The 15,138-nt window shown below is 53.4% G+C and overlaps 2 protein-coding genes across 5 annotated transcripts; both read left to right on the plus strand.

Annotated features, from left to right (window-relative positions):
• Positions 1 to 2: 2 nt before the first annotated feature.
• Positions 3 to 5,541, plus strand: ETV7 (ETS variant transcription factor 7). The gene is given in 9 exon segments (XM_065038843.1): positions 3 to 656; positions 1,154 to 1,407; positions 1,410 to 1,559; positions 1,854 to 2,018; positions 2,284 to 2,391; positions 2,595 to 2,777; positions 3,089 to 3,231; positions 3,387 to 3,487; positions 3,942 to 5,541. Coding segments are annotated over 8 exon segments (1,203 nt in total). The 5' UTR covers positions 3 to 656; positions 1,154 to 1,166; the 3' UTR covers positions 4,054 to 5,541.
• A 1,947-nt stretch (positions 5,542 to 7,488) lies between these two features.
• On the plus strand, positions 7,489 to 12,805 carry LOC110364627 (apoptosis facilitator Bcl-2-like protein 14). 4 transcript variants are annotated; one of them, XM_065038838.1, is made up of 6 exons: positions 7,489 to 8,157; positions 9,229 to 9,947; positions 10,647 to 10,784; positions 11,153 to 11,214; positions 11,475 to 11,738; positions 12,325 to 12,805. In XM_065038838.1, the coding sequence occupies exons 1-6, from the start codon at positions 8,150 to 8,152 to the stop codon at positions 12,370 to 12,372; spliced, it is 1,239 nt and encodes a 412-aa protein (XP_064894910.1). In that variant the 5' UTR covers positions 7,489 to 8,149; the 3' UTR covers positions 12,373 to 12,805. The 4 variants fall into 4 exon arrangements, with proteins under 4 accessions (XP_064894910.1, XP_064894912.1, XP_064894911.1 ...); XM_065038840.1 differs by having other exon boundaries at positions 7,490 to 8,157; positions 10,650 to 10,784; XM_065038839.1 differs by having other exon boundaries at positions 7,491 to 8,157; positions 12,328 to 12,805.
• Positions 12,806 to 15,138: the final 2,333 nt, after the last annotated feature.

Here is a 15,138-nt window from a genome sequence, read left to right on the forward strand (position 1 = left end):
TTGGTCCCGCGCGCAAGCCGACTGACCAATGGGGACCGAGCGAGCGGGAGGGGCGGGGCATAGCGGTGCGTAGCGGAGCGCAGCGGAGCGCAGCTACAGGTGCGTGTCCTCCGGTGCGCATGCGCCGTAGCGCAGCTCCCGGTGCTCACGGACCGGTGTCCGTCGTCCCGGACCGGTGTCCATCCTCCCCCGTGTCTCTGGGCTCTCCCTCCCCGCGCTCACCCCGGTTTCAGCGGCGCTGTCCCATTCCAGCAGCCCCTGGTTGAGAAAAAGACATAAACCCAGATATTGGAGCTGTGCCCCGTGCGCCCCGTGATTCCTCCCTCCCCCAGCAGCGTTTCCCCCCCGGGACCGTGCTCCAGCCCGCGGCAGGATGGGACCCCTGGGAGAACGGTGTTTCCCGGTGCTGTCCTGGTGCCGGCAGCGGCGGCCGTGCAGGGGGACACGCGGGATCACGGCACCGGGAGCGGGGCGGGTGGGAAGCACAGAGCCCCGGGCGCTGCCCCCCGCCGCTCTCCAGTCTCCCGGGGCTCGTTTCGGTTTCGTTTCCCGGAAGGATCGCGCCGCCGCGGCCGTAGGGACGGGACCCGCCCGTGCCGGGCACCGGGACAGCGCCGAGCGGCGGGAGCGGCCACCCAGCGGCACCGGGGATGCAGGTAAGAACCGGCCCCCTCCTCAATTAGGGGCTGGCAGTTGATGCCCCCGGGGGAGGGTGACCCCCCTATCCAAACCGCCTCACGGAGCCCCGAGCAGCTGGGGGGCTCCATCCTTCCCTTTTGGTACTGAGCCAAAAGCTGCTCTCACACATCTGGGGGTTCATTTTCACCCCCCTCTTCTCACTTTCCCACTCAAACCCCTCCAAGGACAATATTTCCTCTTGAAGCAAGGAAATGCCTTCTCAGATATGTGTGAAAGCAGCTAAACAGGACAAAAAAGCAAGCACATAAACCAGTACAAAGTAATAAAAATTAAGAATGCATCTCTTATGCCCTAGAAATCTTTAGGAGCAAGAAAAACATCACACATTTGGTCTGGTTTTACTGTCAATCTTGTTGTAAGAGAATCGCACCAATGGGAGAAAACTAAAACACCTTTTAGATGAGTTCTAGGCAAAATACACTGCTAATTTCTTTCACTTTTATTTTTCCCGAAGCTTATTGCTTAGAATGAATCCGAAAGAGTTTGTGTTGCTGTCAAGCCTGTCCAGAGTTTATACTGGAGTTTCTCCATTTTCCTCACATAAAGTTATGCAGCTACTTGCAGAGATTCATCTCGGTGCTGGTAAAGGATCTAGAACTAGTGTGGAAGAGCTGCAGATGGCACACGGAACCAGTTAGAAGCTCCATGAGCAGCATTTACCATGATGGAGGTGTCTCCAAAGCGAAGGCAACACCAAAGCTGGGCATTTTTGCCCCCGACACGGCTGATCTCATTTCCCCAGGGTAAAGCGGCAGACGGCTCTTCCAGCCCCGTTGTCGCAGCTTCGTTACCCGCCCTGTCCCAGATCCAATGCGCACCCACCGGCGAGGGGGAGATCTTCAGGCTTCCAGGCAGGCTGAGTGAGTAGATATTGAGCAAATCAATGTATTTATAAAAAATTGAGTCTCCACAGCGTGGGACATGGTGTGTACAGACATGTTGACCCACTGAGGGATCATTCCCTGCTGTCTAGATTAGGGGGACAAGATGGACCAGTCATCAGGGTTCATTTTCTCACTTTGGGGCATTTCTGACCTGTGAGTGCTTAATACAGAGGGGAAGTTTGGTGGTGGAGCAGAGCAGCATCCCGCTCTGCCCCTCAGCAGTCGTGGAGTTGGAGGCTGGGTGGTTTCAGAGGCTGCCCCTGGTTGCAGGAATCCAGCCCTCCCTGTGGAGCAAGGACGACGTGATCCACTGGCTCCGGTGGGCTGAGAAGGAGTATTCGCTTCCACAGACGGACAAAAGCAGGTTTGAAATGAACGGCAAAGCTCTGTGTATCCTCACCAAGGATGACTTCAGATACCGAGCTCCGAGCTCAGGTTAGACCCAGTGCGAGGGGGTTTCTGGGGATCATCCAAGTGAAGCTCTGCTCTGTTGAGTGGGACTGGATGGGTCCCAACAGATCAGGCTTGAGCTCTGCCTGGTCACTTGGGTGCTGGAGACAAGGACAAGCCTCCTCCTTTAGTCCATCTGGACTGCAAATGCCTTGGGATGGGGAATAACCTCTTACTCTGCAGCTCAGAAATCTAAGCAAAAACCTGAACTGAGTCTCTACTATAACACAAAATCATCCCTTCTCGGCAGGTGATGTGTTATATGAAATCCTCCAGTACATTAAGACTCAAAGAAGAGCTCTGGTGTGCAGCCCTTTGCTCAGCTCACCGTTTGGAGAAGCCAGGAGCCCCAAGGAAGGTACGATGGACAACGGCAGCTGTCCGTCAGGCTGTCCTGTTGCACACATCTGGGGGTGACGCTCAGTCAGTTCAGCACTTGCCTCCTATGGTTGGGCTGGCACTGTGCTGACAACCAGCCTGGGCTGTCCCTCCTCACCTGCTTCAGGGCTTCGGAAGGTCTGGAACCTGCCATACTGCACCATAGGGGTTTTTTTATTTCAGGAACAGACTGTAGTGCTGAAGCTGCCTCAGTTTCTCTTTCCTCCTGCCTGGGTTGTGCAGAACAGCCCGTGTCCCACAGCCGCGCGGAGCCACTGAACCTCTCCCATCACAGCTCGGAGGGCGGCTGCAGCACAGGTGCCGTCTGCTCCGTTCCTGCAGCCCCAGTGGATGGGAAAATTGCAGGTAAATAGGAATTTATAACTTGGTTCCCTGGGGAAATGAGGTTGTGCCTTGTCCTGTCTGCCCATCTGTTTCCCTTCTATTTATTCCCCATATCAGTGTCTGCTTCTCTGCCTCAGTTTCCACACCTGAAAAATTGTAGTTCCCTCAAGGATTTTGAGATCTAACAACAGAAGTGGTGTACGTGAGCTCTGGGCTCTTCTTACATTTATTAGCGTTGCTAACACATGCAGTCCTGTTGCTGACTGATCCTCCCTGGAGCGCGGGTGCCTTAGTGGGAGCTCTGTGACTCTCTATTCTCCCCCAACGCTCAGACTGCAGGTTGCTGTGGGATTACGTGTACCAGCTCCTCTCTGACAGCCGCTACGAGCCCTACATCAAGTGGGAAGACAAGGAAGCCAAAGTCTTCCGGGTCATTAACCCAAACGGGCTTGCCCAGCTCTGGGGGAATCACAAGGTAAAAGCAGTTGGGAACAAATTTATTGTTCCTACAATGCACAAGAACCACAGCAAATGTCCCACGTGTGGCCCGGCCGCAGACAGACCCAAACCAGCTGTTGGCACTTGCTTTTACTCCAGCCCCCGCCCCCCCCAATTCTTTTCTTCTTCCAGAACCGAATGAACATGACATATGAGAAGATGTCACGAGCACTCAGACATTACTATAAACTCAACATTATCAAAAAGGAGCCGGGGCAGAAGCTGTTGTTCAGGTGAGATGAAGCAGATCGGAAAACAGCACGGATGGGGCACGGGAAGGTGGTGAGGTCCAGATGCTGGCAGCTGCTCCGTCTCACTGAGTCCTTGATAGTCCAGGCTGAGCTGAAGTTGCAGCATCTTTGCTGTATGTTCAGTTAATGTATGGGAATGTGGTCTGTCCTGTGGCTTTCTGGTGCTGTAAGGGAGATCGGGGGCTGGTCCCAGGTCCCTTCTGTTCCCCAGTGACACCGGGTCTGAAGTTTACCTCTGGACAGAAGAAGGGGTGGAAATAAGTTGGGAGCCTCCTGTTTTCAGTGCTGGCTGCTTCCCTGGGACCAGTTTGGACTGATGCTAGTGCTGGGCTGATGAGTCCTGTGGCGCTCAGCTGCTGAGGGCAAGGGCTCCAGCATTTACAGCCTGTGTGGGGCTGCGTTTGGACACTTAAAGCCATTAAACAATGTATTGCAGGTTTTTGAAGACTCCTGGGGAGATCATCCATGAGAAATCCAGCAAACTAGAGCAGCTGGAGAACGAGGACCATGAGGATTTGAAAGAAGACCCGGTGGACGTTTCACCATAGGAAACCTTGGAAGGCGGTGTTTTCAGCACATCACAGACAGATTTGTGCTCCGCTGGGAAGTGCTGGCATCCCTTGCATCTCCTGGACGGACGGCACAAAGCTGGTCCTGGATTTCAAATCCTGTCCTGAGCCAAAGCTGTGAAATCTCTGGGGCCTCATTAGCAAAACACACCCAGAAATCGTCCCCCAGCTCTGAAAGCGATCGTGTGAGCGGGTCTTCTGCTCGCTTCTCTTCTCTCCTCCGCAAGGGAATGTGATGGTTTTGCTCTGTACATTTTGGTGCTTGCCTTCATGGTTTGCACTTGCTGGTAAAGATGTCACTTTTGTCACAGCAAGATGTGCGGAGCAGGGACCCCGGAGCACGTGCTCCTGGTCAAACACCTGCCGAAGTGTTTGCAGAGAGCAGCGGTCCTGAGCCTGAACGTGTTGGTCTGAATCTGAGCCATTTGCCCCATTCCAGACGGACCTAGAGCGTAGATACCCTGTATGTTTTAACCTTGTATCCTGTGGGGTTGCTCCTGTGATTAAGGATGTGAACAGATGAAATATCTACCTGGATCAGGCCTGGCCTGAGCTCCAGGTTGCCCTAAGCTGGGTCTTAACTCCTTCCCTGCAATGTAATGCTTTTTGTGATTAGCTGGCTAAATAATGTGGAAAGAAACACAGCCGGTAATGAACACGAGCATACTCATTGTCAGAGACAGGATTATTTGCTTGGAATTCAAAGCAGGAATCCCGGCAAGTCCAGGCACTGTGAGTGACCTGGAAGGAACAATGCGTGTGTGGTTTTTTAAATATGAAAATATCCACTATTTCATTAAATAAATAAAATCCCGTGGCTGTGTATGGTTAAAAATCCCACGTCTTGTGGCTGAAGGTCTGAAACGGGGAAATCCAAGCTTTCCTCATTTAAAACCAGTTCCTGTGGGGACCCAGATCTTGTTCCCAAGCTCACAACCCCTAAACCAGAACACGCCAGTCCCAGCAGCTCAGCAGGTGGGTGGATGCAGAACAAACACAGTGATTTGTAGCTACGTGGACATGCACAGATCCAGGTAGTGAAGCAGCATCGTGTTTCACAGCTGATAAGAAAAGGTGAGTTAACCCCAACCTTCGCACCACTGCAGAAATTCCCCTGCCTCAGGTCTTTGCCCTAGACCCTTGCCCAAGCCCAAGTTGCTGTCTCAGAGCTGCATCAGCACTGCTTTTGGGGTAAAAATATTGTGAATGGGTCCAGGAACTGTCAGACTTGTGAAAAACTTCGGTAGAGGTTTTGTGACTGAGGTTTCAATCAAAATTGGTTGTTGCCAACCTGAACCCACAGCCCCTCTCTCTATAACTGGTGTTGCTCCTCCAAAACTCTTTTGCACCCACGAAGTGGAGATGCGGGTGGGCTGCAGCCGCCAAGAGATGGTGGTGGGACACCCGGCAGCTGGTTGGCAGAACATCAACAGTACGACACCTCCGGAAACGCGGGCTGAGAAGTTTCACTTCCAGAAACATCACCAGCTCCTCTTCAAAATGCAAATGCTCAACAAATCAAGTGGCGGAGGAGAAGTAAATGAGAAGCTCTGGTGGGGTAAATGAGCACAGCCTCACTGTGTCACAGCATTTGGGGGGTCCTAGCTAGGAAAGGAGACCAAAATCTCTGCTAGGCGAGGGCTGGAGGTCACCCAGCGCCCAGCCAAGCTGCAGCCTGGGGGTGCACCACGCTGGGGTGGAATCGTGAAGCATCCAGACCTCACCCTTCCTTCTACAAAGGCTGCTTTTTGCCCCAGAGAAGGCTAAAACCAGATCTTTCTTGGGGTGAATAGAGTCACTAAGTCCTGCCCAGCCCTGAGGAAGAGCTTCGGTGGGAACACAGAGCTCCTTCCTTGGCGACTGTCCCATCCTGGCCCAGGATACACACCCGTGGGGGCGTTTTTCCTGACCTTCTCCGAACACAACATCCCACCTGCTTTCTTGCCATGGGAAGCGCTCTGGTGGCCTCTGAGCAGCCCATCGCTTCTCCAGCCTATGTGGTTTGTGTTGTCGGAGCAGGTGCCCGTCGGTGACCCCCATTTGCTCCGTGCCCGCAGGGAGCGTGCCAGATGCCCTCTGTTTCTTCCAGCGATGAGTAAGGATCCTGCTGGGCTCGGACGGGGATTTCCTCTCCTGCTTGGGAAGCTGCCAAATGCCCTCAACCCTCCTCGTGCCGCGGATCTTGGAGGGTGAAAATTGGGGAGCACATTTGCAAGGAGGGGCTGCAATGACGAGCTCCTTCCATGCTCTCAGGAAGCCTTCGTGTCCTTCCTGGGCAATGTGTCTCTTTCCCTGCGGTAAATAGAGGTGAGCGAGCTGAATATCTGCTGCTTTCCCGGAACAAGGACCCATCCCTTTCGGTAAACAGCCAAGTAACCGCTGCGTGTGCCGGGGTGTTTGGTGTGGGTGTGTGGGAGGGAGAGCACGCAGCCGTCGTGACGTTTGCCATGGCCCAAAGTCACAACTTGGGTCAAGATTTGGGTCACTTGGGGTATCCCATCTTCAGGCTGTGTCTAGAAATGCTCCTACAAAGAGGAAAAGCCCAAAAGAAGCCGTAAGTCAATGCTGCTTCCCAGTGCGATCATGAAAATCCCCCATGAACAGGGGTGGTGCAAGGGCTCCAAACTGGAGATGGCCAAACTACGCCCCATGGCCAGGGCAGATGTGGGGGTTTTGTTATATGGATGTTGCAGAGAGAAAACCAAACAAAATTGATTGTGAAACTCCTCGCCCACTGGAATCGACCTGCTTATGAAAGGACGTGGTCAGATGCTCATTAGCAGCGGGGAGCTCCCGATGGGTGGTTTAATTATTTATCAGAAGATGTGGATGCTGAAAAACAAAGCCAGGTGATTCCTAATCAATACCAGACTGATTCATCGCTGTAGGCTCAGGAGAAACAGAGAAAAGTGGACTGGATCTCTCCTAATTGTTGAAAATGATGGCACAAAAAGTTCATAGAAACAGAAAATAATCCTGGACTGTTTGAACTACCAGCTGAACCCGTTGTCAGGAAAAGACTGTTTTTATCTAGGAGGGACCTGAGCAGCACATAATTGCAGCTGAACACTGGAGAAAATGCAGCCCTGCTCAGGTGGAAATCTTGCCAAGGGGTTTTCCAAAGTCTGTGTAAATGCATCCGCATGCAGCCCCGTCCCTGCAAGGTGCAATGTGAAATATTGCCATCAGATGGCAAAATAGCCATGAGGATGGTGGGCAGAAGCTGGTGGGAAGGTGCAGGAAGCCCAGGGCAGGATGGGGACACCTGTGGGGCCAAATGGGTGCCTGGTGGCAGAAGAAAGGCTGAAGATTTGTTTGGCCCAGGGGCGGATTGTAGATGTCGAGGTTTTTGACCCCGGGAGACGCTCTGCCCGTGGGCCATGTGGGTGTGAAGGATCCAAGTCATAGCGCTGGTCCTGTTTTGTGTTTTAGGGGTGTGCAAGGGCTGTCTGAAGCACCCAGGGTGGGTTTTGGAGACATCGCAGCCCAGCCATGCTCGGGGTTGGGTGACACCCCGATAGCCCCGTGTCCCAGAGCATCTGGGGTCCCAAAACAGCCGCAACATCCACTTTCCTGGAAGCTCCTGGGACGTGATCAGGGTGATTTGCTTGCTGCATTGAAACCCCGTTTTTCTGAGAAAGTCACAACCTCTCCTTACAAAAACAACCCAGAGGAGCCCATGCGTGCCATCACAACCATTAAAAACCCAACCAGACAAAAAACCCAAACAAAAACCAAGCCGAAGGGCAAACAGCTGCCTTAGATAACTGGTATCACAGGGCAGCGCCTACACCAGGTAACAGGTGATTTTTATGTTGTTTTTTTCTGCTGCTTGTCATAAGGAAATAGTTTTCTCCTCCAGCGAAACTCACGCCCACTGGTTTTCCGCCACGAGGGAGGCGATAGCGGGGATCCCAGGCGGAAGCGCTGGGCGCGCTCCTACCTGAATGGCTGCTAAAAATAGGGATTAACTCAGCCCCGGGTATAAAAACAGCACCTCCAGGAGAGTCTCATAGTCCTTAGTGCCCGTGGCCGAGGAGGTTGTCTTGACCTATCCAGAAGGGCAGAAATACTGATGGAAAGGTAAATACCAAAAGAGCAATCAGATAATTATTTGCCCAATGTACAGGGATCAGTTGAAGCAGGATGGGGGTTGTTGCTGTGCTGTGATTACATTTGGTAGAACGATTCATTATTTGGTGGTTGGGTGGATTTTGTGTTGGCTTGGGTGAAGGAAAGTTGCCTTTTTATCCAAAAAACAGCCAGTTTGTGGTGGCTCCGGGGTGGTTTGTACAGCTGAGATTTCGGTGTTGGCTTCCTGGGTGCTGTTCAGTGGTGGAGGAAGTTTGGTTCGGGTCTGGTTTTCTGAGGGGTGAAACTGGTTTTGGAAGCAGAACCAGCACAAAAAGCACAGGCACGGCACTTTGCTTTTTCAGTAGTAACATCTCCTGTTTTATTTTGCTTCTACATGTGGAGGAAAGGGGCACCAGGAAAGGACCAGGGGGTCTGAGCTTGTGGCAACTCCTGGAGGGGCTGCATCGCTGCAGGGTGCTCGGCCAATATTGTGGCGACTGAGGGTATTAACAAGAGCCCATGTTGCCCTTGGCTTCTCCAAGGGCTAGAAATGCCTTGCCTTTTTTAGCAGCCAATAAATACTTCAAGGGGAAAAATGAAACAATCTGGGTTGTATGATTCATCACGGCGATGGTGCTCCTGGCATGGAGTACATCGCAGGGATACATTGCAATGGGTAGATACAGGGTGTTGGACTGAATGACCTTTGAAGGTCCCTTCCAACCCAAACTATTCTATGATTCTATGACACAGCATCACGGTGTCTGGATGATGCCTGCTGGCTGATACCCGGCTCTCCCCATCAGACGTGCCCGGCTTGTCTCTCCCCTGTCCATAGTTTCACTTCCTTAATTAGCGATGTCTATAGCCCATCGTAAAACCCCGCGCGTGCAGTCTGCATAAGCAGCACTCAGATAACAGCTATAAAAGGGGTTGATCATTCACCGGGAACATAAACAGTCGCAGACACCCAAAGCCCCCTTGGGTTCCAGCGTTAGCCAAAGTAGGGGTGATTTCTACCATGCCCAACCTGACCTTGCAAAGCAAAAACCAGGCTGAAAATGTTGTTTCCCCCCACAGCAACACGCAGGCTCCGGCTGCGGTGAAGCCTCGGTGGGATGTGGGGTTGCAGCCGTCGGGCAAGATCCTCTCTCTGGACAGGCAAGGGGCCAAGAAAGTGCTGGAGATCTATGTCAGGCGCTCGCTGAGCTGCTGTGAAAACACGCTGGCGACCAAGAGAACTCTCCGGGAGAGACCCCGGGGCCGAGGGAAGAAGGCACATGGGCTCCAGCGGTCAAAAAGTGACTTCTGCAAGTATTCCTGTGCCAAACTCAGCCCCAAGAAGGACCAGGAGGAGCGACCCAAAGCACCGGACCTGGACGAGGCTCTGGTTGATGAGAGCAAAACTCCTGGAGAGGTCCCGAAAGAGGAGCTGGAACCTGAAAGGAAAAGCACAAAAAACTCTTCCCAGGGCAAAACCCAACGCACCTGGTTCAAAAGTTTATTTAATTTCCTCTTCAAGAAGAGCCATGAGGAGCAGAAGGAAAACACAGGGACAAAAGTAAAGGAGAAAGATGCCAAAGCTCCTCTCGACTCCAAACCAGAAGGGGCTAAAAGACCCGGAGGGGACATGAGCACGTCCCCGCCGCTGGGCAGAGCCCCGAGGAGGAGACCCAGCCTCAAGAGGGTTTTCTCCTTCAAGAAGCACGTGGAGGAGGAGCGGGGAGAAGCGGCAGCTGGGGCCAGGGCCAAGCGGCCCAGCTGCCTCCCCCTGCGGCAGGTCCAGGCGCCAGCCACGGGTGAGACCACCACCCAACCACCCCAACCACCCCAACCACCCCAACCCAACCCCAGCGCCAACAGCACCTCCGCTGGGCACCTTTTGGGAAAGCAATAGTGCTTAGTGCTGGTTCCTAACCCCAAACGTCACCCTCCTGCTGCTTTCCGGGCTGTGGGAGAGGTTTTGAGGACTCCGATCTCAACCTGCTGCCCCAGGGAAGGGTTGATCTGCTGGTGCTTTGAGCTCATGTCATCGCTCTGACTCCTGAGCACAGCAAGTGACCCCCAGCACCAGAGGGTTTTCCCCCTCTGGTAAATGAGGGATATGGTGCTGGTTTAGTTTAAACCTGCATTCAAGTGCTGAGATTAAACTTTAAGCCACTCTAGGGCCAATGTTAAGCCTCTTTCGGTTTGCCGCAGGGAAGGGTGCGGACAGCCGGTTGCTGTTGCATGGTGGGGAGAGCCCATGGGACACCCCCATCTCCACCCCAGCCCTTCCCCTGCCCAAAAAATGGCATTTCTGCAAAGCTTCTACAGAGTCAGGGCAAGTCGCAGCCACTCGGTTGTGGTTCAGAGAGCGCAGCCCCATCATTCACAGTGACACGCGCTAATCAGGGGTGGGATGCAGTCACTGCTGCGGCTGCTTTTCTTTTCAATTGATGGCCAAAAAGAAAATAACCCTCACTTCTGAATATGTGTTTTGTTTTGGTTTTCCCCAGCAGACGTGGAGCAGCCCGACGGTTACTACGCACGCGTGTCGGAAGAGATCGGGCTGATCGTGCAGGGCAGCGAGGGCCAGGGGAGCAGAGCCCGGGGCTGCGCGGAGCCGCCACAGCCAGCCGGTGCCGACGGGGTCGGTGAGTGTCGCCCTGGTGAGCGCTTCATCACCGACACGTATAGAAAACATATATGCATGGGACTTACCCCATGCAAAGCCTGGATGGGACTCAAACCCCGCTTCCATCCTGCCCCAGGGGTTTGTGTGATCCAAAGAGTCATATGAAGCCTTTGGGGGAGGTTTTCAGCAGCAGGTTTGGAAGAGAGAAATTCGAAGGCAGGAGGATGTGTTTCCTGGCTAAAGGATAATAAGATACATGGCAATAGGCTGAAATGGGGTTTGGAGGGATGGAGATGGATAAACTTTGCTGAAGGAATTTTTTCTGGGGACTGAATGGTGCAGGGCTTGGAGGAAGCGCTGGAGGTGACGTGGGGTCTCTCTCTGCAGATGAAGCCATCAGGAGAATCGTCGCCCTGCTCCAGAGCGCCGGAGATGAGCTGGACAAGCAGGTGAGAGCAGAGCTGCGGCAGGACCAAGGGAATTCGGGCTGAGCTCTGCGATGCTATAAACCACCAACACCACTGATTTCCCTGGGGCGGGGAAACGCTCCGTATAATCAAGGAAATGGCATCTTTTAATTCCCCGACTGGGTGTGATTGTGGCTGTCTGTCCTCCCTCAACTGCAATCCTCGTTCAGAGTGAAGGCATCAATGCAAGTATGACACATGGAGTTATTCACTTGTAATGTGCGTATTCGCTTCTTGACCAGGTGAAGGAAGATGCACGGCTACGGATGTTCTTCCGAGACATGTCCTACAGCTCCTTCAAGAACCTGGCCGATGCCTACGTCAACAAGGAAATGACGGCCAGCAGACCTGACGCCAACCCCCAGGAGATCCAGTTTGCCTTCACGGTGCATCTCACCGCCAAGGTGGCTGGGATCTGCAGCCAGGCTGTGAACAGGATCATGGGCTTCGGCACCCGCTACCTGGAGGATTCGTTTGCACCCTTGTCCTACAGCAAAATTCTCCAGGTAAGGAGGAGAACTGAGTGTGGGGCTGAGCTTCCAGCAGCGAGTGAGGGCATGAGGAAGAAATTGTTGGCCCTGAGGGTGGTGAGAGCCTGGCCCAGGTTGGCCAGAGAGGTGGTAGATGAACCATCCCTGGAGACATCCCAGGCCAGGCTGGACGGGGCTCTGAGCACCCTGAGCTGGTGAAGATGTCCCTGCTCATGGCAGGGGGGGCACTGGGGGAGCTGGGAAGGTCCCTCCAACCCAAACTGTTCTGTGATTCTAAGAGGTGTAATTTTAGGGTGATGACTGACCTAGGTGGGTAGCAGTCATGTTTATACTGGGGCCGTGACCGGGTGCTGGATCTTGCCCTGTGCTGTTGAGCTGCTTCTTTCTCCAACACAAGCATGGTCCATGCACACACAAGGAGTGGGACTTGCTTTGCCTGCAGACATGCAGACAGGAGATGCCCCGTAGTGCACAGCATTGCTGCAACCTGGCAGAATTCTCCCCTTCCTTGGAGAAAAGTTCCTCCTAAACCCATCTAGGAGACCAATAGCACCAGCTCAGGTTGGGAAGGGGACCTGATGGATGTCTTCTCCTGTCTCAGCAGGACAGAGAACGGTTCAGCACAGACAACTGCGAGAGCCCCGACTGACACCGGCTGCTCCGACGGGCCCACGGTGCCTGGAACCCAAGGATGCAGATTTACTGATGGGGGGACCGTCCCTGTTGGTGACCTGGATGCAGGATGATTTTCTGAGCTGTGGATTTAAAATCTTGTAAGGAAAACCCAGTGACATCCGCAGCAGTGTGAAATGCTTCAAACCAGCTGGCTGAGGGCAAAGAGTCCGTAAATCACACACAGGCCAAATTTCAGAGATTGCCTTGTGTTTGTATTTTAGTTTTCACCAAGTGCACGTGTTGAACCTTGTGGTTTGTTTGTGTTCGTGTATGTGTATTTATTTACTTGCTTTTCTATACATATCTGTGAATGCTCAACATAATTTTGTAGCTTCTGCTGTCAGCCCAGCATTCAGTTCAGGAAAAAAATAACCCTAAAACTCAAATAAATGGATCCCTAAATGACAGCCAGGCTTCTTTAATGGGTGATGTGTACAGATGTTATACATGGAATAACGTTTGCTTTGCTCCAGCTGTTGTGGGCTGCTCTCTCCAAGCCAGATGTAAAGTGGCACAAAGGCAGTTTTACAGCAGATATACAGTGCGGTGCTTCTATTTTTTACAGTTTATAGCCATTCCCTTTCCAGCGGAAGGGGATATATTATCCAAAGCAGCTTGATCTGACACAAAGAAGTGGGTAAAGCTGGTTCCCGAGTTGCCCTTGCTGTCGGTCCCTCGAGGGCCGAGGGGATTTACAGCTGCTGGGGTCTCACCTATGAGGTCTAAGAAGATGTGAAATGTCAAAGCGATTAAATCCTAATCGCTGGGAATGTTCCCAGCTAAGCTTTGCCCAGACCCCTAAGTCAGGCCATGGATTAAGGCAGTTTGGGGCCAGGGGGATTCCCGGCGCTCAGTGCGGTGCCACCAGCAGGAGCATCTCCTTTGCCAGGGCTGGACCCAGCCTGGGGTGAAGGGGACAAGATTTTGGGGCATTCAAGAGGTGGGACAATCTAATGAGCTGAAGGCAACGATGGTGGCAAACAAACCCATAAGTCTGGGTCAGTGCCATGCGTGGGGTGGCAGCCCCCTGGGCCACCGCTGACAGCCTGTGTTTGCCCAGCACCTCCTCTCCTGAAGGACTTGAGCTTTTCAGTCCTTTCAAAACCCTAATTAGAAAAAAAAGGGGGAGCAGAGCCCTGGTAAGAAGGAAACAGCCCTTCCCCGTGCAGATCAACAGCCCTCTTTGCAAAACCTTTCAGGAAACATTTGACAGAGCTGCAGAACCACCAGCTGCTGAAAAGCCCCAGGGAGCGGGGGCACCTGGCAGGGGCTCCATCTAGTTTAGCCCGGGGTAATGAAGCCTGAGAAACACATTAAGTCCCAGTCCTGAGCCCTGCCCAGCGATGCCAACGAGCGCAGCGCCAGCACTGTGTTTCCTTTTGGCCAGGAACCAAGCTGTGAGAGTTTTACTGCAGGAGAAACTGAAACCACTCATGCTTGTTTGCACACCCTGGTGACATCCCCATCCCCTGCCCAGGTGACTGCTGAGGATGGGGACACGGTGGGGACCTGGCGGGAGGATCACGCGATGCTCCTGTTTGTTTTGCATCGGAGCTCACGCGGTGCTGGGTGTGGGTTGGGATTTGCATGGAGCAGAAGATGGTTTTGTCTCCTCGCTGAGCTCCTGGAGGACATTGTCATCCCTCGGCACGTGGGATGTGCCTGCCAGGCAAAACACCAGAGGGGAAACCAGCTCATCTCTCCCATTCCCTCCTCCTGCGCTTTTCCTGGTATCATGGCAGAACCAAATATCCTTCTGCGGTCACTGGAACTTTCCCCACCCCGTGCTGGGGAAACAAGGAGCAAAACCCACACAGTCACAAGGGCCTCCTGGTCTCAAATAACCCGACCCAAAGCAGGGACGCTGCTCCAGCCCAGCAAAAGGGGACAAGAACAGGTGCAGTGACAGTGCCATCAGTGCAGCACCCCAGGGCTGGTGGCTCTCAGAGCCCCGGTCCCTTCTCCTGAGCGACTCCAGAATCTTGACTTAATCTCTTGGTTATAATATTGAGACCCCGATTGCCTGTGGCCACTGAAGATATTAAGTAGGTATTAAAGAAGGGCAAGTTATTAGCCCCGGGGTTTTGATCGCTTTCCAACTCTCGGTATTACCTTCATCCTTCCCTAAACACCCTGTCATGGCTTCAGCCAGCAAAAGCAATCGCCCTGCTCTGAAAATCCCTGGGATCATGGACACCATCTGGGCATCGATCCTGCAGCCCCCTGCCCACCCGGTGCTCGGTGTGAGCTGGGGGGCTTCTCCCCAAAGCACTTCAGGCTGCTTCTGGGATCTTGCATCCCCAAAGTCTTAGTCCCCACTAATCCTGCTTTGCCGAGCGCCAGGTGGGGGAGGACAGCTTAGAATATCAGCCTGGCACTTAATGGGCTAATTAATGCAAAATTCGCTGTCACTAAGAGGATGATGACACGGTCTCATCTCACGGGAGTGTGGCACCAGGTCAGGAGGATGCTGTCCCCTGGGGTGCTGTCCCAGGACAGCAGTGGGACAGGGTGTGGGGCAGCTTTAGTGTGCCCCCGTGCCTTGAGAAGCCCCCCGTCATTCTCTGCAGGACAGGGCCAATTTGGGAAATGCTGTGATGTGGATGTGTCCCCCCTTTGCTGACAGACCCCCGTGGTGTGTCCCCAAAGCCCGCAGTGTGTCCCCAAAGCCCAGCTCCTCCTGGGTGTCAAGGATCCCAAGGGGTGTCTGAGCATGAAGTCCTCGCAGGTCTGAGCCACT

This window comes from Columba livia, chromosome 22 (genome assembly GCF_036013475.1).
Source record: "Columba livia isolate bColLiv1 breed racing homer chromosome 22, bColLiv1.pat.W.v2, whole genome shotgun sequence".
Taxonomy (NCBI): domain Eukaryota; kingdom Metazoa; phylum Chordata; class Aves; order Columbiformes; family Columbidae; genus Columba; species Columba livia.